The sequence below is a fragment of the Culex quinquefasciatus genome, chromosome 1, assembly GCF_015732765.1.
Source record: "Culex quinquefasciatus strain JHB chromosome 1, VPISU_Cqui_1.0_pri_paternal, whole genome shotgun sequence".
Lineage (NCBI taxonomy): Eukaryota > Metazoa > Arthropoda > Insecta > Diptera > Culicidae > Culex > Culex quinquefasciatus.
Genome location: NC_051861.1, coordinates 111,930,639 through 111,954,126, shown reverse-complemented (window position 1 = coordinate 111,954,126; position 23,488 = coordinate 111,930,639). Strand labels below are relative to the sequence as shown.

At 36.9% G+C, this 23,488-nt stretch overlaps 1 protein-coding gene across 2 annotated transcripts; it reads right to left on the bottom strand.

Moving 5' to 3' along the window:
* Positions 1-4,838: 4,838 nt before the first annotated feature.
* On the bottom strand, positions 4,839-23,273 carry LOC6050932 (tumor necrosis factor receptor superfamily member wengen). Of its 2 annotated transcripts, XM_038248407.1 has the most exons (6): positions 23,203-23,265; positions 22,150-22,669; positions 16,072-16,507; positions 14,889-15,129; positions 12,777-13,001; positions 4,839-5,751 (listed from the first exon to the last, which is right to left on the bottom strand). In XM_038248407.1, exons 3-6 carry the CDS (start codon positions 16,498-16,500, stop codon positions 5,609-5,611), a joined length of 1,038 nt encoding a protein of 345 aa, XP_038104335.1. In that variant the 5' UTR covers positions 16,501-16,507; positions 22,150-22,669; positions 23,203-23,265; the 3' UTR covers positions 4,839-5,608. The 2 variants fall into 2 exon arrangements, with proteins under 2 accessions (XP_038104335.1, XP_038104334.1); XM_038248406.1 differs by having other exon boundaries at positions 22,150-23,273.
* Positions 23,274-23,488: the final 215 nt, after the last annotated feature.

Sequence of the window (23,488 nt, the reverse complement as noted above, 5' to 3'; positions counted from 1 at the left end):
TTACGTAGCAGCTGCTCGTAATGGGTTCGCCTAGTAGGCCGTGAACTTTTCGGGAGGTGTCATCAACTTGTGGTTTGATTTGTTTTTTTTTTTTTTTGATGTTTTCATGCATTTTTTATTTTATATTAGTCTGAATTTTATCCTTTATTTTGGCTTGAAGAACCTCCAAAATTTTATTTTTTTAAATTTCATTCATTGTAGTAGTCAATGTGTAGATTTCAAAAACGACAATTACACGCTTCAATGAAACGTTAATTAATTTAAGTCAATGTCATAATGAATAAAACATTCGGTGTGTGAGAAATTCGTAACAGCTATTAGATGTTTCTTGATGATAATCAAGGTGTATCAAGGTGTCAGATTTCTGAGCTGTTTAAAAAAATTGAGATATTCTATTTCAAAAGATGTCCCTAAGATTTCTTTAATGTTTCGGTTATTGACTTTGACAACTGGGTCTAAAAATTAAGCTTAAATTTGTGATATCATTGTTTACAACGATAGAGCTTATTTTTTTGAGTACTTTTTGTACGACCTCGAAGGCTTTAAATAGATTTTTAAAACCGATTTAAAAAAATATCTCCTTCTTGACAGAAAAGGTCCTACTCGACAGCTCGTTCCAAGAGGACCATAGTTGATCCATCAAAACATGTTGTCTTGCCAATTTATTGCGCGTATTCCCGAGAAAGACACGCGGCAAACCAGCCTCGAAACGACGCGCCGCACTTACTGCGCGTTTTGTTTTTGTTGATCTTCTTCTTCGAATCGCCTGGCATTGTTGTCAGGTATGTTTTATACTGGGTGATGAATAGAGAGAATGCGTAACGTGATTTTCGAATGATCCCACTTTGTTTACATCTATAAAGTAGGAGGATGTTCAACCACAAGCATGACTTTTTCTTAAATGAGCTGTTTTATAATCAGTAGTATGTGTTTTATTTTGTGTAGTTTTCACATTTTTTTGCTGGAAAATTGTGTGTGTTTTCAAGTTTTGATCGGTTAGAAGAGGTTTTTCATTTTTACGGGTGACGAAGAACTACGGCGAGAGTGTCATTCTGCGATGTCGCAGATAAATTTCTTGGCTGCTGACTCGTCTTCAACTTTCTTAAGATTTCTCGACTTCAACTTCAGGTCCTCAAAAGCCACATATTTTTCATTCTTGCTAACAAAACTTTTAAATGATCGATAACAATACTCTCTACTTTTGGCGAACAGTAAATTGGTTCGATTTTGACAGTTCAAAATTGAGGCCGTTTTGCGAACCACTATTCAGCACCCAGGTTTTAAATTGCACCAAAAGTGCGGAAAATCGCTGGCAACAATGTCTATGGCATATTCCGAAATGCCGCGCGGCGTGTACCTTTGAAAGAAACGGACAATATTTTTTTTTGCGTAAAAATGAAAAAAAAGTGATCAGAAATGGACCCTATTGGTCTTGAAGGGGCTGTATCAACTGTGAAACCAAAAGTCATTTCTTTGAGAATCAATGAAAAGTAACAGTAATTTTTGGAAGCCTTCAAATTTTTAAAAATACTGCCAATTTCTGTAAAACATTGTTTCGAGATGCTGAGTAAATTCACTACAATATTGATAGAATAAAAAATAAGAAATTAAGTTTTTTCTGTCATCAAAATTCGACTTTGAAAACAGGAAATGGATTTTATGGTATTTACAGATCGGGATAAAACCTTTTGCGGGGCTTTTCTATGACCAAAGACGACATTTTGCGTCATTTGTTCGATTTTCTGTTCGATTTAGTGTCTTCAGCTAAGTTGTAAAAAAAATGTTTAACTCTCAAAATAGTTTTTTTTAAATAGTTAAATTCCCAAAAACCGAATTTTTGTATTTGTTTAATTTGTTTTTGGGGTGATTAAGGGTAAAACTGTAAATTTATTCTGAAAAACTAGGAAAATTTCATTTGAAATATACACCCAACCCCCGGTGGTTGGTCACTTTTTCGTTTGACACTTTTTTAGTTGGTTGGTCAAAGTCAAACTAAAAAGTGACGAACTGTCACTTTTTACACGCCGCTCACGCACACTATCAAAACAAACGTTTGGTAGTGCGTGTGAACTCCGTGTAAAAGGGGTGTCAGACTAAAATGTAACCTTGTTCGTTTGACAACAGTTGGTGTCAAACCATCGGGGTTTGAGTGTATGTAATTATTTGCAATGTTATATCTCGCCAACTATTTTGTGTTTTTGAAGTATACTTTTTCAATAATGAGATATCGTTAATTATTTTAAATTTTATCATAAAACTGTTGAGCACATAAAAGTAAAACATTGAAAATAAAATCGGATTTAGGGATTTTTACCTATTGTGAAAGTTTATTTAAAAAAGGGTTGAACTGAGGGTTTAACTATTTTTTTCAATTGAGATTTTCAATAGTTGCATACCATGTTTTATCTATTGTCAAAATAAAAAAAACACTGCTGAAAGTTTAAGCACAGACTGTCTGTGGTTTAAGCTTTATCAAAAAATATAAAAATATAACTTTATGAAATTAGCCTATTCCCTATTGAAAAATTAAAAAAAGAAAAAAAAAGTTTCAATTTAACATTGATATTAAACTCACTAGCGTGCCCAGCTCTATGAGAAAGGTGGGGCAATAATATGAACGTTTTGAAAAATACGTCATGTGTGGACACCCCCTGACCAAATTTAGAACAAAATTCTGAGGATGGTGGGGCAGTTGCCCCCTGTTGCCCCACCCTGTGCACGCTAGTGATTAAACTGGATGTTGCCGAGATATCGTTATTTGATAAATAATGAAAATTAGGCTGACACCTTCAAAAAAATTTTGAAATTTGTCAAAATATATATTTGTTGTTTTTAATACGGACCTTTTAGGTGTCCAAATATAACAAAAATCTTATCTTTATGTTTTAAGTTCTACAATGGTAATTTATGGACGCTATTTCTAAAATTAAAAAGAAGTCCTATTTTTTCTCTAAAATCAACTTCAAGACTGGTATTACTATAAAAAACAACTCGCTTTAATTAAAAAGGAAGTTTTTTATACTATTTTTTTTCTTTCATGTACAGTGGACTCTCTCGTTGTCGATGTTGAAGGGACCGTTGAGAGCGAGAGTTATCAAATTATAGAACGAAAAATCAAAGCAATTGGAAGAGACTAAAAAAATACAGCAGGAGCAATATTGATATCGAGAAGATCGACAGCCAGAGAGTCGACTGTAGTAGCTTTTCAATTCGTCATGTAATCCGATAAAAATATTTACTTTATTTTTACAAGTGTGTTGATAATCATGGGCAAACGGATCATTCATCGATTCGATTCCCTTCAGTATTCGTTTGCTTAGTAAAGTGAAGGTAGTGTATCATCACAAGCTGGACCTTATCACGAGACCTTAGGGAAGGCGACCTATGGAGTGTTAACAATAGCCTTAACATGTTAACATTCAGTTAAGAAATAGCCACTGAATCCGCTTTGCGGCCCCGATACGCTTCATGGGTCATTGGAAGAATTTACTTTTGTTTACTTCAGATTACAAGACAAAAAGCGCAACCTTTTATGTAAACAAACAGTTTATCCCACTTGCTCTGGTGACACTTCTGGAGCATCATTTGAAAAGAACGCATAAGCATTAAGCAACTTACTTATATGGGACATTTATGCGAACATGGGCAGTGCACTCAAAAGGTAGAACAGTGTAGTATTGACAGATTTACACGTTGCGTTAGAACTGTCAATTTGACGTTTATAATCAAATATTTTGATTTGCATAGTACAGAGCGGATTCGTTAATGGAACTGCATTTGAATTAGCGAACCCAAAGAACGACTAACAGCTGTAAAAACCCCGAAACCACGTGTTCGAAAATCGGCGAACAATGGATCGAAATGAAAACATTATTTTGACAACTCAGTATTAACGTTTGAGTGCTTTTTAAATTCGAATACGTTCGAATTAGCGAGCTTTCGAATTAGCGGACATTCTGAGTAGCGAAATTCGAGTTAACCAATTTGTCGCTGTCACAGCAGCCAGCTGTGACAACTCTCGCAAAAATTCGCAACTCGTGTTGCCAACTCGGATCGCCCGCCATAAAACCACAATCAATCGTCAAACTTTAATTACTCGCCAGTGCACGTCCAATTGAAGTGCTAATTTCGCAGCTTCAATACCTGTCCGGTGGATGATGACGGGAAGTTCCGCGTGGGGACACGTTTTCGCGATTTCTCCACAAAAGGCAAACGCAATTTAGTTTTGTTGAATTTGCAACAGGTGAGCTCGACACTTTGATTGTTAGCAATAAAATTCCAGTTTGGCGCAGCAGATTTGCGAGCGGGGGCGTCACCGTACATTACGCAACGCGCTTTTTTGAAGCTGGAAATTCGAAACAGCTGCAACGCTCAAACATCTGAGGTTTGGTTAATGGCACTGGAAAAGGGGGAAAAATAATAACACAAATCTTTCAGTGAAGCGGGTGCGCACACACACATGTTCTGGAACAAGTTAAGCCGGTCGAACATCAGGGCGGCTTAATCTGCCGCGAAATGTTTACATCTCTGCGAGACATCAGAAAGTCAGTTGGGATTTTTTCCTTCTTTCTTTTTTTTACTTACCCGCCTTTTTTATCGTTTCGTTAGCTATAATTTGAAGGAAAAAAGTTCAAATTTGATCAAAGCAACCGTTTGTTTACCTTCGAGTTGGTTGCCGTGAAAATCGGAACGATTTTCTTCCACGAAAACCGAAGCGAGCCGTGAGAAAATTATAGCGTCGGAGGAGCTGTCAAACGGCCGCCATTATGGCGACCAATCGCGCTGACGTCAGCGCAAAAGGGTTTTCGGCGAAGTAAAAAAAACGTAAACAACAGTTGTACAAAGCGGCGCAGAAAGCTGGCTTGAGGTTGAAGTTTTATTTTTCGTTTTGCAAGCGGTGCGTTGTTTTTTGGACGCGTGCCCTTTAACGTCCACAATCGAAACAGTGTTGTTCGAATTCCTACACGATTTGTAATTGACTCACGCTGGAATTTGGCGCTGCTGCCTAATTTGCAGGTTTACTTTCTAATTTTAGGAAATTTTCCGGTGATTTATTTTTATTTTTAAATGATTGCTACGTAAGTTTTGGACGTTCCACTGCATTGACATTTGACAAGCTCTTCTTTTCAAGAAGAGTCTCAAACTTTCTCCCTGCCTACTAGATTAACTTCAAGATTATATTTACACTTATGGCTTGAAAAGTTAGTGCGGTTCTACTCTTCTAAAGGGTAAAATATAAACATTTCTTTCTGTCATGGTTTATTCGTGAGTAGTTTCTAAGCAAGGCACTTCCTAGAAGGCTGCTACATACATGATAAAGTCTACAAACTGGTGCTTAAAATGTGATTCGACTGACTTCGACAGGTAGTTGATGCAATACTTTTGTTCAGCTTGCTAAAAACTAGATAAAAAACAGAATATATTACGTTTTTATTATTTCACTTAAATCGAAATTTCCCTCCCGGGAAGCATGATTTGTACAGTTGAAAACATACCCCATACTTAAAACCCTATAATTTCTACGCACTGAATTGACAACAGAGAGCGAAGGCGATTTGACACGTCAAATAACCTCAAAAAAAAATAAGCTGACTCTTCCTCATTGCGTTTAGTACATTCGGCCGGCCGTCGTCAGCGTGGTTGCACTTCCGGCCGACGGGCCATTGTTCCCGGGCGGGGCTGCTCCTCCCCCCTGGTGCTCCTCGATGTACAGGTTGCCGGGGCCCTGCTGTTTGGTGCAGCCTTTGCCATCTGAAAATGAGAAAAGAAGAAGAAAAAACGAAGCGATCAATATTTATTGCGCGCGACCAATCAAGTCCGAAGGTGTTTGGAACGCCATAATTACAGCAACACAAAAATGTGATTGTTTCAATTGGAGGACACATTTTGTGTCGTTATTTATGGTGCAGCAGCTGTCAATAAGTAGGCGTTGACACTGCCTGCCTGGGGGATCTTTGTCGTCTATGTGTGATTAATCACTTTTGGGCGATTGCTCAAGCTCGAAGAGTGACAGTTGCGCGATGTCAAGTAGGCCATGGTTGCCAAGTCACATCGCTTTGTTTGATATTTAAAATTTTAGTGGGTTTTGATCAAGACGCTTGTCAAAATTTTGGTAATCTTCACGAAATGCTTTGAATTATAAAATTGGTATTACTGCGGGCGTTAATAATTAGAGTTCACGCGCGGTGATACGACCGCAAGATAATGGTCGCATGACAGCCGCATGACAACCGCAGAACAAATTTTTGGCTGTTGTCGAAGGTTGCCTTGAGTTTTCAGCTGACTTTTTGGAAAATATTCAAAACAAACCAAGTTGACAGCCAAATCAACGCAGAATTTCAGTTCAACTTCCCACTCGGAAAATAATCTGGTAAATTTGAGTGTCTGGCGCTGGCGGACGTTTGTCGTGCAGTTCAGACACACTTGGCACACTTATCCTAGACGTAACGCCAGATGAATCTGGCGAAAGTTCTACCAGCTATCTGGCACAAAAATCAACCGGTTCAATCGGTTGAACCGTGCACGACCGGTTTGTGTCATATTCGCCAGAAACCATGGCAGAAATCTGGGGTGAATCTGGGGGAAATTCTGCCAGATGGCTGGCGCAAGCCCCCAGACGAACGCCAGAATTGTGTCCGCCATTTCCGACCGGGTTGCTGATATTTACACTGCGGCAGTTAGGCGGCAATTATCTCCTGTCACTCACAGCGATGGAGAAACGTGATTTTATCTCGCAATAAGCAATGTAATGCTTTAATTGAAATTTACGAATTTTTAAATATTTGATTCTAAAAAAATATTTTTTTCTAGTATGAGGTTTTTGAATTATTTTTTTTCTAGTATGAGGTTAATTTGAAAACTTTGGAAGTTTTTTGGAATTTTAAAATGTTCTAAATTTAAGAATTTAAAAATTGATAGCATTCTTATACAAAAAAAATCTTTAATAATAAGAGTTTAGAAATTTTTGAAACCAAAATTTAGAATTCAAATATTTGGATTTTAAGAATTTTGAATGTTTGAAAAAATACATTTTTTAGAATTTAAGAATTTGATATAATAGAATTTAAGATTTTTTTTAAATTTTGATTTAAGACATTTAGATTTCAAAATTCAGATATAAGATTTTAGACCTTGGAATTAGAATTAAAGAATTAAAATTTATGAATTATAGACTTCATAATTTTAGATAACTTTTTAATTTTTATATTTTTCGATTTTCAAATTATTTAAATTTTTTTTATTATTAAAAAAAAAATGAATTTATGAATTTTTGAATATTTTGTCTTTTTTATTTTAATTTTTAGAAAATTTTTAATGTTTTGAATCTTTAGAATTTTTAAAAATTTTGAAATTTTCAAAACATTTGGAATTATTTTTTTTTAATTGGTGTTGGTAGTTCTTTAATTTGGAAGTTTTTAATAATTTTTAAATTTTGATTTTGCAAATTTCAGATTACTCAATTAATGATTAGGAATTGAAATTTTTTAATCTTGTTCTAAAAAACATGATTTTTTTTTAAATTTGTTGTATTTTTGTTTCTTTATAATTTTGATGTTTTAAGTGAGATTTTCCAAATTTTTGAATTTCAAATTGATATATTCATGAATTTTGAATTTGTTATTTTAAATTTTTATTTTAAATTTTTTGTAAATTTTTCAAAACCATCTGAATTTTGAAAATTTTGACAATTAAAAAAACATTTGAATTTTTTTTTTAAAAAAGGTGTTTATAGTTCTTTAGTTTAAAAGTTTCAAAAATTTAGAAATTTTGATATTGCTAATTTCAGATTTATTAATTTATGATTACAAATTTAAATTTTAAAATCGAATTCTAAATCTTATTTATTACCATTTTTTTAAATTGTTTGAATTTTTGTTTTTAATTTTAATTTTTTTTTAAATGAAACCATTAAATTTTTAAATTTAAAAATTATAGAATTAGTACTTTTATATGAGATTATTCATCAATTTGAATGATTTAAAATTTTAGAAGTTAAGATTTTCTGATTTTTTTAATTTCAAATTAATATATTCATGAATTTAGACTTCGTTTAGTTTAAAATATAGCCTCAAAAATTAAAGGAAGCAGGAAAAATGAATGCAAATGCAAATTTAGCAAATTTATAATCAAGAATGAATTTATTTTATCCATGTTTGTGTCAAACTTCTTTTCCAATCAAGCACATTTCTAAAAAAATCACTTCCAATCCTGAATTTTGAATGCTTTCGAGTAGCGAGCTGTCAAAACAATACACGTTTTAAAAGTTCTAGCAAAATAAAGACTTTTTTTTTCGAATCAGAGTCTCCCATAAAACTCAAGCGTCAAATTGAATCACCTAGCTCGATCTAGATCATCGCTCTATGATCCGAGGCCGCGATGTCTCCCTTCCCCGAGAATAAACGAGGTCTTGGCCAGGTGCGCGCCATGTCAGCGCTAATCTGCGAATGACGCGACGATACCTCGAGTGCGCAAAAATCTATTCTATTTGGCCGGTGCTCATTTGGTTTGACATGCCGAGCACATAACCTCATTGAGGACAACCATCAAAGAAGACGGGGTTCTCTCGAGTCCGGAATGCACAAACAACATCAACAACTGGCGATCGATTTATGTCTGTTTGATGTCTGTGGTTGAGCTACTGGGAATTGTAGGGTGGTTCTTTGATTTTATAATTTTAACAATTATCACTTTGAATTCGCGTCGCAAGCGACGCAAATAATGCCATTTTCGGACGGTGCACCGTCTGCATACCAATTGTGTTTTTTTTTCGGTTGCATTTCTGCCGAATTTGACATTTTCACCTTGTGTCCACCTCGCATTTTTGGCTGCCTTCTCGTCACGTACGGTGGCACGGATCGGCTTGAAATTTTAACCTGTTGTTAGTCCCGAGTGAGCACGCAGGAAAACTGCTAAAACAACCGAATAAATCAACCGTGGCGTAAGATCCGTGTAAATGAGTGTGTGTTTCAAAATGGCGCGGCAAAACCCCTCCAAACTACTCGACTTATCACTTTTTAGGAAATCTTACGCGACTCGATGGTTTTATTGTCTTGTTCCATTCATCAAAACGAGGCAAACAAGTGCGTCGAAAACTGTTTTAGCACAAAAGTGCGCGCGTGAGCTCGCAAAGGCGTGAGTGGAATTTTAAATCTGTCAACTTTGCGGCGAGCTAACACCCTTTTTCGTCCATCCGTCAAAGCTTTGGAATGTCACGCGGTGGAAAATTTCGCAGCTTGTGAGAAAAACATTTTTCCACCGACGTCGCACGCTGTCAAAACAAACCATTACGCCCGTAGCGAAGCTTCCATCAAGCGGCGCCAGACTCAACACAGGAATCGGTCTTTTGAGGTTAATTAGCGGGCCGCCAGCGGCGGCACCGGTTGTTTGTCCATCATTCCTAATGGATTTTTGCCTTGATTTCGCGCTGAAGGTTGGGTTCTGGTTTACAGGACCGTTTTTTTTCCTGCAACTCTATTGTTTATGCTGGGGTGGTAAACAAGCTAGTTGATCTTCGAACGATTAAAGGTTTTTTTTGTTACTAGATCAAAGTCAGCAGTAACTTTCCAGACTCCCAATTCTATCAATTGGATGAGCTCGAGCTTCGAGTTGATTTTGGCACAAGCCAGAATTCTTACAGGGTACTCACTTGAAATTGATTTGGAAAGAGACATAGTGTAGCTGTCAAATTTTACTTTCTTTTGATACTGCTTGCAACGCCAAAACACGCGATTTCAGAAGGTTTAAATATTCAAAAATTTAAAAACTACAAAATTTGGAATTCAAAAATTCATAAATTTTAAAAAAAAGCTTACAATTAAAGACTGAGAAAATATTTTTTTTAATTCGAAAGAAAAAGAAATAAAAAAACATGAAAAACGAAACATAATAAGTTTAAAAATTACTTTGCAAATTAAATAAAAACCATAAAATCACTTTTTAAATTTGTTTTGAAACATTCAAATTTAAGAATTGAACCAAATTTTTATTTTTACTCTAGACGTTTTGAAAAAAAAACATAAATTTTAAAACTGTGGAGATTTCAAACAAAAAAAACTATATTTCACAGTTCAAATTCAAAACCTGAAAATTAAAAAAAAAATTCTAACATTTCAAAAATTACAAGTTCGAAATTGATTGTTTTTAAATTAAAATTCAAAAGTCATAAATTTATAAATTTGTAAATTTGAAATGCAAATTTGGGAAATCAAAACTTCTTAAATTGCCTAATTAATATTTTGAAACTCTCAAATAAAAGAACGTTTTTTTTTTATTTAAAGGTTTTTACTTTGAAAATAAAAAATCATAAATTTAAAATTAACAAATTCAAAATTCATGAATATATCAACTTGAAATTCAAAAATTTGGAAAATCAAAACTAAAATTTTATATCATTTAAATTAAAGAATAATCAACCCAAATTTATTTATTTTCCAAAGTTGCCTAAATTTTGAATTTAAGAAATCCCAATATTTCAAAAATCTCATATAAAAGAACTAAAATTTATAATTCTTGAATTTAAAAATTCAAAAGTTTCAACAATAAAAATTAAAAAATATAAATTTTAAAATTAACTGATTCAAAATTCGTTGATACAATTCATGTATATAAATTTGAAACTCAAAACTTTGGAAAATCAAAACTTCTAAAATTTTAAATCATTCAAATTAAAGAATAATCTACCCCATTTTTTTCTCGAAATTGTCTACATCTTGATTTTAAGAAATCTTAATATTCTAAAAATCTCATATAAAAGAACTTTATTTGATAATTCCTAAACTTGACAATTCAAAGGTTTCATCTTTAAAAATAATTTTTGAATACATAAATTTAAAATTAAAAAAAAATTAAATGTCAAAAACTCATTTAAAAACTTAAAAATTAAAAAAAAACTAAAAAACACGCCAAAAATCACTTTTTTCATTTAAATGCATAAACAAAAAATGACAAGCCAACATTTATTCGATGGATCAACTATGTTCTCCTTGGAACGAGATGTCAGGAAGGACCTTTTCTGTGAAGAAGGATCGCGAAGTTAATTTTTTTAATGTCTAGAAATGAGCACAAACTTTCAACAGAGACCACAAAAGACCCGGGGGCAGCCATATCAGATTTACAGACAAATCTGTATTATACAGATATTTCGATCCGGAAAGTTACAAAAATCTGTAGATATAGATTTTTTTTTAAACAATTTGATTTCAAAATTTCAACTAGGTATATAGTAATTTAATTATGCTTTAATATGATTCAAAAGCCTAAATCTGTTGTAAAAGTCTTTAAAAAATCTATACTGGTTTCGAATTTGACATGACACAGATAAAATACAGATTTATTTTCAAGAAAATACAGATCTCCCATAAAATAATCTGGCATCGTTGCCCGGGGGTCGTTTAAGTCGATTGCTTTGCTTTTTGGCTATATTTCAGCCACTTCTCATTTTCTTAGTCAAATTTATATGAATATTGACTTTTTGATTTCAAATCTGATTTTGCATCTAAAAATGAAGTGAATATTTTTTCGACAATTATTTCAAAGTGTTACAAAATATTATTTAAAAAAATGGCAGCACTGCCACATTTTTTATCCTTGCAGGGTCAAACCATAAAATTAGTCTTTTGTTAGGTTCAAATTTTATACAAATTTGATTAAAATCCCAAAAACGAAAAATGATTTGATATTTCTCAACCTAAAGGCAATGTTGCTAGTTTTCCGGTTTAAAGAGCTTTGGGCTGATTTGAGTTAGGCCGTTTCAAATATACAAACTTGATCAATATCCTAAAAACGTGCCAAGAATTAACATTTCTAAAATCGAAGGCATTGTTGCCAGTTTTTCGATTCATTCAACTTTGGACAGATTTAAGTTATATTGTTTCTTAAAAATGACTTAATTGAAGTCCAAATTGTATACAAACTTGATAAATATCTTAATAACGTGCAATGTTTTGAACATTTCTCAAATCAAAGCCAGTGTTACTAGTTCTTCGATTGGTTTAATTTATGAGGGATTTGCCAAGTTTTGCTGAACCATATTTTTTAAAGAGTTTTGCGGCCAATTGACAAATTTGGATTAATTTAACTCTGAAATTCACAATAACTGATTAAGTTTCCACCCACATTTTGACGGACCCCTTATAATTTTAAATAAGATTGTACGAAATTTGAGCTCAAACTAAACCTTCATTTCAAATCACTCAGTTTTTGTCAATGCCGAACCTAATCAAAAATTTCAAATTGTGGCAGCTGTCAGATTTTCGGGGTTTTAAGTTAGTGTACTGTTTTGAGAAAGATACAAACAATTTAACATTAAGCTAAGTAGAAATTCAAAAAGTGAAATGTTTTTACACTTTTCAACTCGAAGAAAGTGTTGCTAGTTTTTCATTAAATTACATTTGGTAAACATTTGGCTAATTTTCGTCATTGATTTGAAAATAATGATCGTGAGTTTTTCATACATTTCGAAAGTTATAACACATTTTTGAAATACTCAAAATTTAAAAAAGTATCAAAAAATTATTTTTTACAATATGGGTATCGGAATTTATTCACTTTTTTTCGAAAGATATACCACTTTTTTTGTCTAAAAACTCAAATTATGAAGTTATAAGAAAATTAAAAAAAAAAATTTTCGTAGTTTTATGAAAAATGTACGAGTTAAACTTGAGTAAAAACCTGAAAACCCCGCAATATTTTGACAGTCCGCAAGCAGTGCTGCCAGTATTCCACTTCACAACGTATTTGACACTCCCCAAAAAAAAAAAAAAAAAAATCAAACTCACCTAACAGCTGATCCAAGTAGACGCAACGCACCTCGATCGGGTGGTGGTGGTGATGGTGGTGAACGCCACTGTTGCCAAGCAGGCCACTGGTGCTGCTGGTGGACCCACCACCGCCGGAACGAAACCGCTCCGGCCCGATCACGTCGTCCAGGAAGATGGACCCGTTCTCGAGCTGCTGCATGCTGGACAGATGGTTCATCAGCTGCGCCGACAGCGCTTCCATGTCTGGAAAGAAAACGAAGAAACTGTCAAAGTAGCTGTATCTGGAAATGTCACGCGCTCATCGAAGCCCGGTCGGAAAAAAATCTGGTAAATTTGAGTGTCTGGCGCAGGCGGACGTTTGTCGTGCAGTTCAGACACACTTGGCACATTTCTTTTAGCCAGGTTTTGCGTGACGCCCGACGAATCTGGCAAAAATCTGGCGGAATAACACACAGCTGTCTGGCACAAAAACCAATCGGTTCAATCGGTTGAACCGTGCACGACCGGTTTGTTGCATATTCGCCAGAATTCTGGCAACATTCTTGGGCCAGTCGGGGGGAAAATCTGCCAGACGTCTTGCGCAGCTAAGTGCAGCGCCCAAGACAAAACGCCCGCCAGGCGCCCCCCTTTTCCGTCTGGGAGAAGGCGCGTGCCCAACGGGCACGCACTTTTATTGTGCGTTCTGAAAAAAAAACGAAGTTCTTGCGGCGGAAGTTGAACTTCCGCCGAATTGCCGAATCGGAGTGGGCGGAAACCCGAAAAAGACGGCGTGCCGACAAACGTCAATCGCCGATTGGGGGTGTGTAATAAAGTCGTGTAAGTGATCACATTACAGATCGGAACCTTTCGAGAAGCGGAAGTAATTTGAGGGGAACAGAAAATAAACTATTTTTTGAGAGTTGTGGATGTTATTATTTCGCCGTGAGCTGCGGTAATTTATGGTTCCGCTGAAGAGTGGTTGCTTATTTTTGGAAGCATTAGCTCACGAGTTTTGTTTATCAGCCGGTTGCGCAGCAAGTTCCGGTCAAATCTTGGAAGAAATCCAAAATTTGGCTTGAAATTTAGTTGGAAAATTCATTGAATTATGAAATAAGAGACTCTTTACTTTTAAACGTCAAATTTGACAGATTCCAGCAAGTGATGCCAGATTGTCAAAAATGGGTAAGCAAAAACACACTTGTTTTTGGTTTGCTTTTTCGACTACGCTCACTAGATCCGCAGTGCGCGGCGAGTGTGTGATTTACCGTCGGCTAGTCTACTACGATGACGGCAGCGATTTCTAACGAACCGGAATCTCGTGCCGGACTGTTTACTTTGGCCGCTGGGCAAGAATATTAATGATCGTGTTCTCCTGGATGGAGAACACATAAATGAGAGGGGGAAAACACATTTTTAGAGATTTTTTATTTCTAACCCAATTTTGCTCAACTTTTTGACAGTTCGATTTTGACAGCAACCAGAAGTAGTGTTGCCAAATTTCTTTCTTAAATTTATGTTTTTTTCTGTGTTTATCCCAACTTTGATCAACTTTTAGGTTGAGTGTATTTTGACAGTTTGCTTGAAGAAGCAGTGTTGCCAAAAGTTTTGCCCTAAATTTAAAGAAAGTTTCTTCCTAAAATCCAAATGATTACCCATTTAAGAGCAACATTAACCGACCAAAACTAAGAGCCGCAATCCATCCATCTGTCTTTCCGTCCATCGATCCATCCCAACAACTGGCAATTTACACTATTTATGTCGACAGCGGCAGCGGAAAGTTTTTGACACCGACCGACCGACCGAGGCCAAAATGTCTGCCAAATTGGGATCCGTTCCGGCTGCCGTCGCGTCGAAACACGTGGAAGTGGCCATTTTTTCGCGGACCGTCGCACTAAAGTGGCTGCTAAAAAGTTGGAAAAAGTCATCCAAGCAGGCCGGGCGGAAAAGTTGGACCAATTTCGGTCGGATGTCGATAAATGCGTAGCAGGAAGGTGCCCGACTTGGATTGATTTTTGAGAAAAAAGTGACAGCTGGATGATCAAAGCAACTCAGATTTCTTCCTGTTTTCATCAATTTCTTACAATTCCTGTTCATAGAAAAATTTGACAGCTGATTGAAAAAAATTAACCCGGGGCAGTGCTGCCAACTTACCGGCGTCAAAGTGCTTTTCGATGCGTTTCCACTGGCGCGTTTGGTTGAGCGCGATGATGGCCGCCGCGAAGAAGAATAACAGACAGCCGATGATGGCCAGCAGCAGGGACGCAGCCTGCCAGTCCCACATGATGTCGGCGGTGTTCTCCGGCTTGGACGGACCTTGCGAGTGCTGTTGCTGCTGGTGCCGCTGGTCGCGGCCATTGTGGAAGCGATGATGGGCGGCGTCTTTCCGGCGTTCCTGAAGGGGGAGAAGGGAGAAATTGTTGATTTTTTTAAAATGTGCTTGAAAACTAGAAAAACGAATATCAGAAGTCATGAACTTAGATTCATGAATTCGTGAATAATTGAATTCACGCTTTTGTAATACAATTCATGATTTTATGAATAATTTTTCATGAATCGTAAATAAACGTTTCTAAGATTTGAAAAAAATATTTCAAGAATTCTTAAATTTGTATTTATGCAATTTTTTGTAATTTTTGAAATTTTTGTAATTTTTGTAATTTTTATAATTTTTGTAATTTTTGTACTTTTTGTAATTTTTGTAATTTTTATAATTTTTTTAAATTTTTTATAATTTTTGTAATATTTGTTATTTTTATTTTTGTAATTTTTGTAATTTTTGTAATTTTTGTAATTTTTGTAATTTTTGTAATTTTTGTAATTTTTGTAATTTTTGTAATTTTTGTAATTTGTGTAATTTTTTAATTTTTGTAATTTTTGTAATTTTGTAATTTTTGTAATTTTGTATTTTTGTAATTTTGTAATTTGTGTAATTTTGTAATTTTGTAATTTTGTAATTTTTGTAATTTTGTAATTTTGTAATTTTTGTAATTTTTGTAATTTTTGTAATTTTGTAATTTTGTAATTTTGTAACTTTTGTAATTTTTGTAATTTTTGTAATTTTTGTAATTTTTGTAATTTTTGTAATTTTTGTAATTTTTGTAATTTTTGTAATTTTTGTAATTTTTGTAATTTTTGTAATTTTTGTAATTTTTGTAATTTTTGTAATTTTTGTGATTTTTGTTATTTTTGCAATTTTTGTGATTCTGTAATATTTTTATTTTTGTATTTGTTTGCAAAACTGGCAGCAGTTATGAAGTTCAAAGGAGCGTGTTTGCAACTGTCAAAATTAACAGTTTTTTTGTTCTTTTTGATATTTTAAAAATTTGAGACCTACCTCCTTCCAGTGCCGCTGCTGGTTATCTCCGCTCTCCTCAGGCCGCGCCAACTGCGCCAGATCCATGTCCAGGTCCTTCATGGTGCCGCACACAGTGTCCATGTACTCCTGGCAGGGTCGCATCACCAGCTGCTGCTCGTCGCACACCCGACAGGGAACACACTCGGACCGCTCCGGGTTCCACCAGCGGTCCGGCTCGCAAACGGCGTCCACCCGGGACAATACTGTGCACAGAGTCACCGCGGCCACTACCCATCGCAGCCGGCGACTCGCTAATCCTAGTAGGCTTACGGAACTAGTGCTATTGCTATGACTACTGTACATGACCGCCGGTCGACTAGTGGTTCGCGAATCCAAGATGGCGGCGGTGGCAACGTCGTCGTCGTTGACAGCTGCCATTGTTGCCGTGCTGCCAACCCGAGGTGGCATTGGGGTTCTGGAAATTTGAAAAAAAGAAAAGTAGGCCGGTTAGCTTTTAGGAAGAACTCGGCGGCGGCCCGGAAGTGCCATCTTTGTACGGCACGCACACACCAGTTTATGAATATTAATTCGTCTGGTTTTGCCGCTTAATTACTCGACGAAGACACGATTGATAAAAAGGGAGGAGAAAGAAGCTTATTTCCATTACATAAAAAGAGGAACGCTTCCTCAAGTGGGGATGACAGAAAGAAAGAGAGAGAAAAAACATTTCAAGTGTGCCGTTGACAAACGCGCAGGCTTGCCACAAATACAGATTTTTCAGCACAGACCCGAAACACAAACGATTTTTTTTTTTACAGTTAAAATAAATTTGAGCAGTTTTTGTTAAATTGGCCAAAAAGATAAACATTGTTAGCATCTTTTGGCATGTTCAGTTTTTGGTAAGAATATTATTCTTTAAAGTTATACTCGATTGAGTGTTTGGTATGTGCCAAAAAAATCTGTATTTGTGGCAAGCCTGCAAACGCGACGATCGAAGCAAGCCATTAAACGTTACTTCCTGCGTTCTGGTGCTCGCCTAAAGCTAAGAACAAGATTGTCCGTTCGACGCAGTGGTGAACGCAGAACGCTGTGCCAGTTCGATTTTTCCATCAACTGTCAGTCGAACAATTTGCAGGGGTTGCTTTGTTCAATGGTCGATGACTGGCAGGCTATGATGACAGGCGCAAAATTTTGCGTTTGCGTTCAGGCCTGACGGACAATCTTGTTCTTACCTTAATGCGCAAGTGACTCTAAAATTTTATTAATTTTCAATATTTTACGACTCATTAGCGGCGAGAAGTTCAGCAGGTCGTAAACCTCTGGTCACGCGGGGTCCTCTTCCTGTGGCAGCAGTGCTGCCAGCTCGATCCCGCAAGCTGATAACCTCTTTGCAAATTTCGCCGACTTCCCCACAGCTAGACAGCCGGGCACGTCCCACGCAATAAAGATGGCGCACGGTTGATTGTTTTTAATTGTCAATTATTCTCCGCGGGCTGTCAACCAAAACAGGATGTTTTATGCAACTTCGGCTTCGACTTCCTGTTTTCGCGCAAAGAAATTGCAATTCCACCCGGTGCGCGATTGTTTACAAATAAAGAGGTAACTGACAGCGCGCGAGGGGCTAGCCAACTCCACGCAAATGATGCCAATTTGGCGTAGCCCTCGAGACAATCGCAGAGCGCCATTAGCGTAAACGTCAAACGTCAGCGCTGAGTGCATTTTGGACCAATCTGCCGCTAGACGCGGTACGGAACATCAACAAAAGCAGGTTCATTAAATCTAGTCGGTAGAGCTTCACGATTCGCCAAAACACCGCGGCCAACTCTGATGGAGAGGGGTGTTTCGCTCGCGTAAATCCATCACTGTCAATTCGCGAGCTCGCTTACTACGATCGGCAAGCCGGTGTGTACGGAGAAGAAATTAAACCGGACCGCGCTCCGACTGCGGCCATCATTAGAGCTATTTATGCTGAAATGAAATTTTCTCGAGAACTCTGCCAGATTAGCTCGAATTGATTGCATTTATTTGCGCGAGGACGGTTTGTCGAGGAGTGTTGTTCTCTGCACACGCCGCCGTGCATTTAAGATCAGGCCATCTGGCCTTTGCTATAGATCGGAGTAGGCCAGCCGTCAAACGTCAGACTCGCGGGATGATCTTATCTGGTGGAACATTCCAGCGAGCAGGTCTGGCGAAGCGATTAGCATTTCTTTGTGGACAAAGAACACGAAAGTTTGCGACACTGACTTTGACAGTTGACGCGAAATGTCAAACCTAACAATGGCGCTAAACTAGGGGGTCGACACCCTAGAAGTTTCCGGAGTTTTGCAAATCCAAAGCTAACAAAGTGTCAACCCCCTGGCATTTTTCCTGCAAAACCGTTTTTCCAGATGTTACAAAAGGCATTATTTACCTCAATCTAACTCGACATTTATCTTGCATCTACACGGGAAGAACATTTCAGGAGGAAAATTTAGCATCTGCCAAACCAAACAAACCGCAAATGTGGCGTTGCGAGGAAAACGTGAGGTGATAAAGATTCGCTTTTCCACAACAACAACAACAATCCAGTGTTGGCCCGGCAACGAGTCCATAAGTCTTGGCAGCCAACTGCGATCAACAAGCAAATCGTTTGTTCTACACACTCGATGTTAGCTACTGACTACACGCAAGAAACGGGAGCTCGCAACTACCGATTTTGAAAGAAAGTAAACTTTTCAAAAAGGGGACAATGTGACAGTTGTTGGCAACAATGGTGCTGTCACTTTTGGAATCGCTGAAACAAAGATGGCGCTTGTCACAAGAATTTAAAATGAGCTTATTATCAAACGAAAAGTAAACTAAATAACCCTCAATTGCCACTTTACCCCGCTTGAAACGAATGGACCAGCTAAAAGATCGAGAGCGCACGGAGGAAAACGGGCCCAAAATAAATGGGAATGTTTGTATACACTAAATCGGGGGGAGAGCGATGAAATAATAATTAACTCTTCTGGTAGTCGGTTCTGGTTCTTGTCCTGCTGGGTTTTATTTGTGTTTTGTTAATCGAATTTGGCGAGATTTAAGATTCGTGAGCTGGTAAACAATGAAGATAGACATAGATTTGTTGTTTTATTTCTCGATATTACAAAAAATATATTTTTTTCAAACTTGATCATCATTTTTATTGTTTTATTGCTCAAAAATTATTCACATTTGCAAGGTCTAAAATTGCTTGTTTGGGCTAATGTCAAAACTAAGTAGAATTCAACTCAGATCTGAGTGAATTTTACTCAATTTCAATAGAAATTTGAGTCAAATTCACAAGACTTCAAACAACTATACTCATTCCAAAGAAGAGTTGCCAGGTTTTCAGATAAATCTAGGAATTACAGATTTTTCAAGTGTCAGATTTATCTTTATCTGTACCAGATTTTAACAGATTTTAAATTTTCTGCCAATTTCGAACATATTTTTTTTACAAATGAATAAAAAAAAATAATTGAAAATTTAAAAAGTTAGCAAATATTTCGTTTAATGGAAATGTAAATCCAATTTGTTTGAGACCGAAATTCAATTACACCACCAGAATCAGAACAAGCGTTTGAACTTATTTTAATCTTGCCTTTCTTTCCTCATTCATGATTATTAGATTTATTTTAATCACAACAATGAACTAAGTTTAAAAACTTTGAACTGCTTTTGCACCAAGCTTCTAAGTATGATTTCGTACTCTTCTGTTCGTTTCAATTTGGTGGGGGGGGCGGGGGTTTCTGACTTTTAAGTTAATGCGAACAAAATAAATTGACAAGATAACATTTTACGATGGATCAACTATGGTCCCCTTGGAACGAGCTGTCAAGCTTTCCCTTAAAGAGACTCCCAAGCTATTTTTCTTTCCAAAATTGCTTTAGAAATCGATGTCAAAACCTTTGTGGTCGAATAAAGGGCCATTGTACTCAGGAAAATAAGCTCTATCGTTTATATAATTGTAACAAGTTTGATTTACTGATTCAAGAGAGGGCATGGCATGTGATATTATGAAGTTTGATATGTCAATCCATACACTGAGAATAAAAAAAAAGTATCAAATTCCTAAATTATGGGAATTTGGCTCCTTTCCTTATTTAGTAATTGGGTTTTTTGGATTACATAATAAGAAAAGGAGGCAAAATTTCTAGAATTTAGGAATTTGATACTTTTTTTATTTCAGTGTAGGCTTATGCCAAATGGCAATTTGGGCTTTTCCAGGTTTCTCGGAACCAATCCCGGAGTGACCAAATAATTTGCCCACCTTTATGATACTCAGAAACGGTCCCAGAATGGAGAGATATGATCCAATCTCGGATCCAATTGTCTAGTGTCCTAAAAATCTCTGGACGTAATATTTGAATAACCCCTTAACCAGGGTTGACAAGTAGGCACAGCCAAAAATTGGGGGGGCTCTTTGACATTGTACTGCACGCAAAAAATTCGCGTGCAGTGCAAGTGCTTGTCAGTTACACGCAGTGCCCTTGATTTTTAGTGCTTATAGCAACTGGTGTTGATTTGACCATTTTTTACGTTTGAAAAAAAAAACTGCAAATTTACGTCTGAGGAAAATGATCCGATCCCGTCACATTTCGAGATGCAAATCTTCACACCGGATTAGATTGTGGCCAAGTCCCGCCTTGCGGTTCTCCCTGGGGCAGCGGTGTAGATAGTCTCTGCCCAGTTTTTCCTGGAGAAGACCCCACTACGCGTCAAGAAATTAGGCAATTGGTTGAGGTTCGATTCTCATTCCAGAACGCAAGAATGGTCCGTAAGAAAGCAGAGCTGGTGGTGTTGTGCGAATGCAATGTTATTGTGAAATGAAGAATTAATTATTTACATAGATCGTAGAGTAAAGCTGGATTTGAAAAGAATGTTTTTTCCTCCACCAATCCGTCCGTCCGTTGCGCTTGTTCCCGATAAAAATCAGACAACCTGAGTTCCCCGGGATGCAACCCTTTTATAGAAATTTATGTGTATGATTAGCGTTGGTTGTTTCGGATCCCATAGTTGTGTTACCCAAGGGCAGTGTTGAAGTGATAAAAAAAGATTCAATTCGCTTCGCTTATTGGTTCAATTAAAACAAACTTGGAGTTTTGGTCGTAAGGAAATAAGCACACGTGCAGTGAAGTGCTTGTAATGTGACGTGCTTAAGAAATTGTTAAGCACCCCAAACGAATCGCGTGCTGTGTTTTATCATAGACACTAAAAAATGTGGGTGCTATGATTTAAATAAAGGACGACCCCTTAGTTTTTTGCACTGCACTGTGCTTATTCATCTAGCCTGCCCTTAACACCTTCAACCTAATATACTGTTAGCTGGTATTGGACCAATAATCTATTTGAAATTTCTAGATTACACTTCAAAACAACCAATATGTCATGGGTTTTCTACATAGATAGGACCTTTGAAAAAGTAAGCGAAATTGGGTCCAAAAATGAAGCTTAGATTGCTGATATTATTATTTACAGCGATAAAGCTTTTTTTCTGAGTACAATGACCCTTTGTACTACAGATTGTCAAGGCAAACAGATTGGCCGATGCAAAATAAATCGGCACTGGCAACGTATGTTTTGCGCTTGCAACACTGCTAGTTTTGCTGGGCGTAAAGGGCGGTTGGTGTCCAGCGCGTTTGGATCTGTCAAACATCGGCCAATCTGTTTCCTTGACAATCTCTGGAGTTTTTTTTGAAAAGGTCCAATAAACAAAATTTCCAGTTTTTGCTTTTTGGGTGTTTTTGAAACCGCTTTGAGTCAGGGTTATTAAAAAACACCCAAAAAGCAAAAACTGAAAATTTGGTTAATTGGACCTTTTCAAAAAAAACTCCAGATCTGTACTTTGTACGACCACAAAGAGTTTAAAATGGATTTTAAATCAATTTTGAAAAATGAACCTCGCAGTCCTTCTTGATAGAAAAGGTTTTATTTGACAGTTTTTTCCAAGTTGATCCATCGTAAAATGTTGTCTTGTCAATTTTTTGTTTTACATTAAAATAAAAAAAAATGATCAGAAATGGTTTTTAAGCGTGTTTTAAATCGTTGTACATCAAAATTTCCATTGAGCTTTAGGTCCCTATTCAAACTTTTTTTTAATCTAAATACTCAACTTACCTTTATGTTAATAATTAATTTCTCTCTAGTAACTCCACTTTCTCTCTCCTTTCGACCGGTCACTTTCCCGCTTTACACCTGCTGCTCACACCTCTGCCACCTTAGTCGTAACTTGTCAGCGGCCATGTTTAACGATTAAATTGTTGACTTCTCTTCGTTAACTCCCAACTCACGCACTTTTTTTTCTCTCCGTAGAAAAACAAAACAACAAAAAACACTTCAATCAAAGCAAGCCGCCCCGTTGATAGTTGACAGCGCGCTACGCCTACTGCGTGTCCAGTCCCCGAATACGGAAGTTTAATGCACTTTTGTATAATTTTTTTTCACGTTTTGTTTTCAACGTCGACTTTTTTCGTCGTCGTCTCACTTGCCTTTTGTAAACACTGGTTTATTTTGGTTGTCACGCCGCGCCGCGCAAGTTCTTCAACCTCTGCCTTCGTGACCGGAAGACGTTCCTCCCGCTCAAACTCGTCGTGTTTTATGTTTTTCCTCTGCCACAAACTATCTTCTTTCTCTCACTCTGCAAGAGGAGGAAAATTTATATTTTTCGAAATGATGAAAAGATCTCGCTCGCGCGCGCTTTGGCTTGAAATTTATTTCAAACAGATTCCGGAGTTGCACAAATTCCGCCAGAAGTGTACATCCGACGACGACTTGCAGGCAGCAGCTGAACACTATTTTACACACTAAGTAGCATTCCGGCGCAGCAATTATTCAAACCCGCGCAATGCGACACTTCCTCGGTGGCGTTAACTTTCACCTTAACGCGTTCGCTCGCACCTTAACCGATCGAAACATTTGTCATGTTCTTGTAACATCGCAGCAGGCAACCCCATGTATCGATTACACAAAGTGAAAATCAGAACTCAAGACACACTATAAATAGCGAGGGGCCTCGCGGCTGAGACAACAATCAAAGCCAATCCAAGTGACCGCTGCGGCGATGACGACGAAGTCACGCGAGGCTAATGCAGATGAGAATATGATGACAATGTGAAGACAAGAGAAGGAACAACAAAACAGAGGGATACAAAAACTAGTCAAACTACTGACTCTTTAAACTCTCGAGTTGGCGAAGGAGAGTAAGGAGAGCGATTCGTTCCGAAGTCGACGAAGGTTCAGCGAGTACTGAATGAATCGGAAGAAAACAACAGAGGAGCGTTTGAGAGGACGAATCGTGAACGCAGAGACGAACTTGGTCGAGTTGAGAAAGTCGAGTAGGACAAGCAGCAAGCCTGAGTTCGATCCCCGTTGGAAGCTTGAGTGGGAGAGAAAATGTGAAAATTATTAAGAGAGAAGTTCAAGAAGAGAGAGCATAATCGAGGGAAGTTTGGGGATG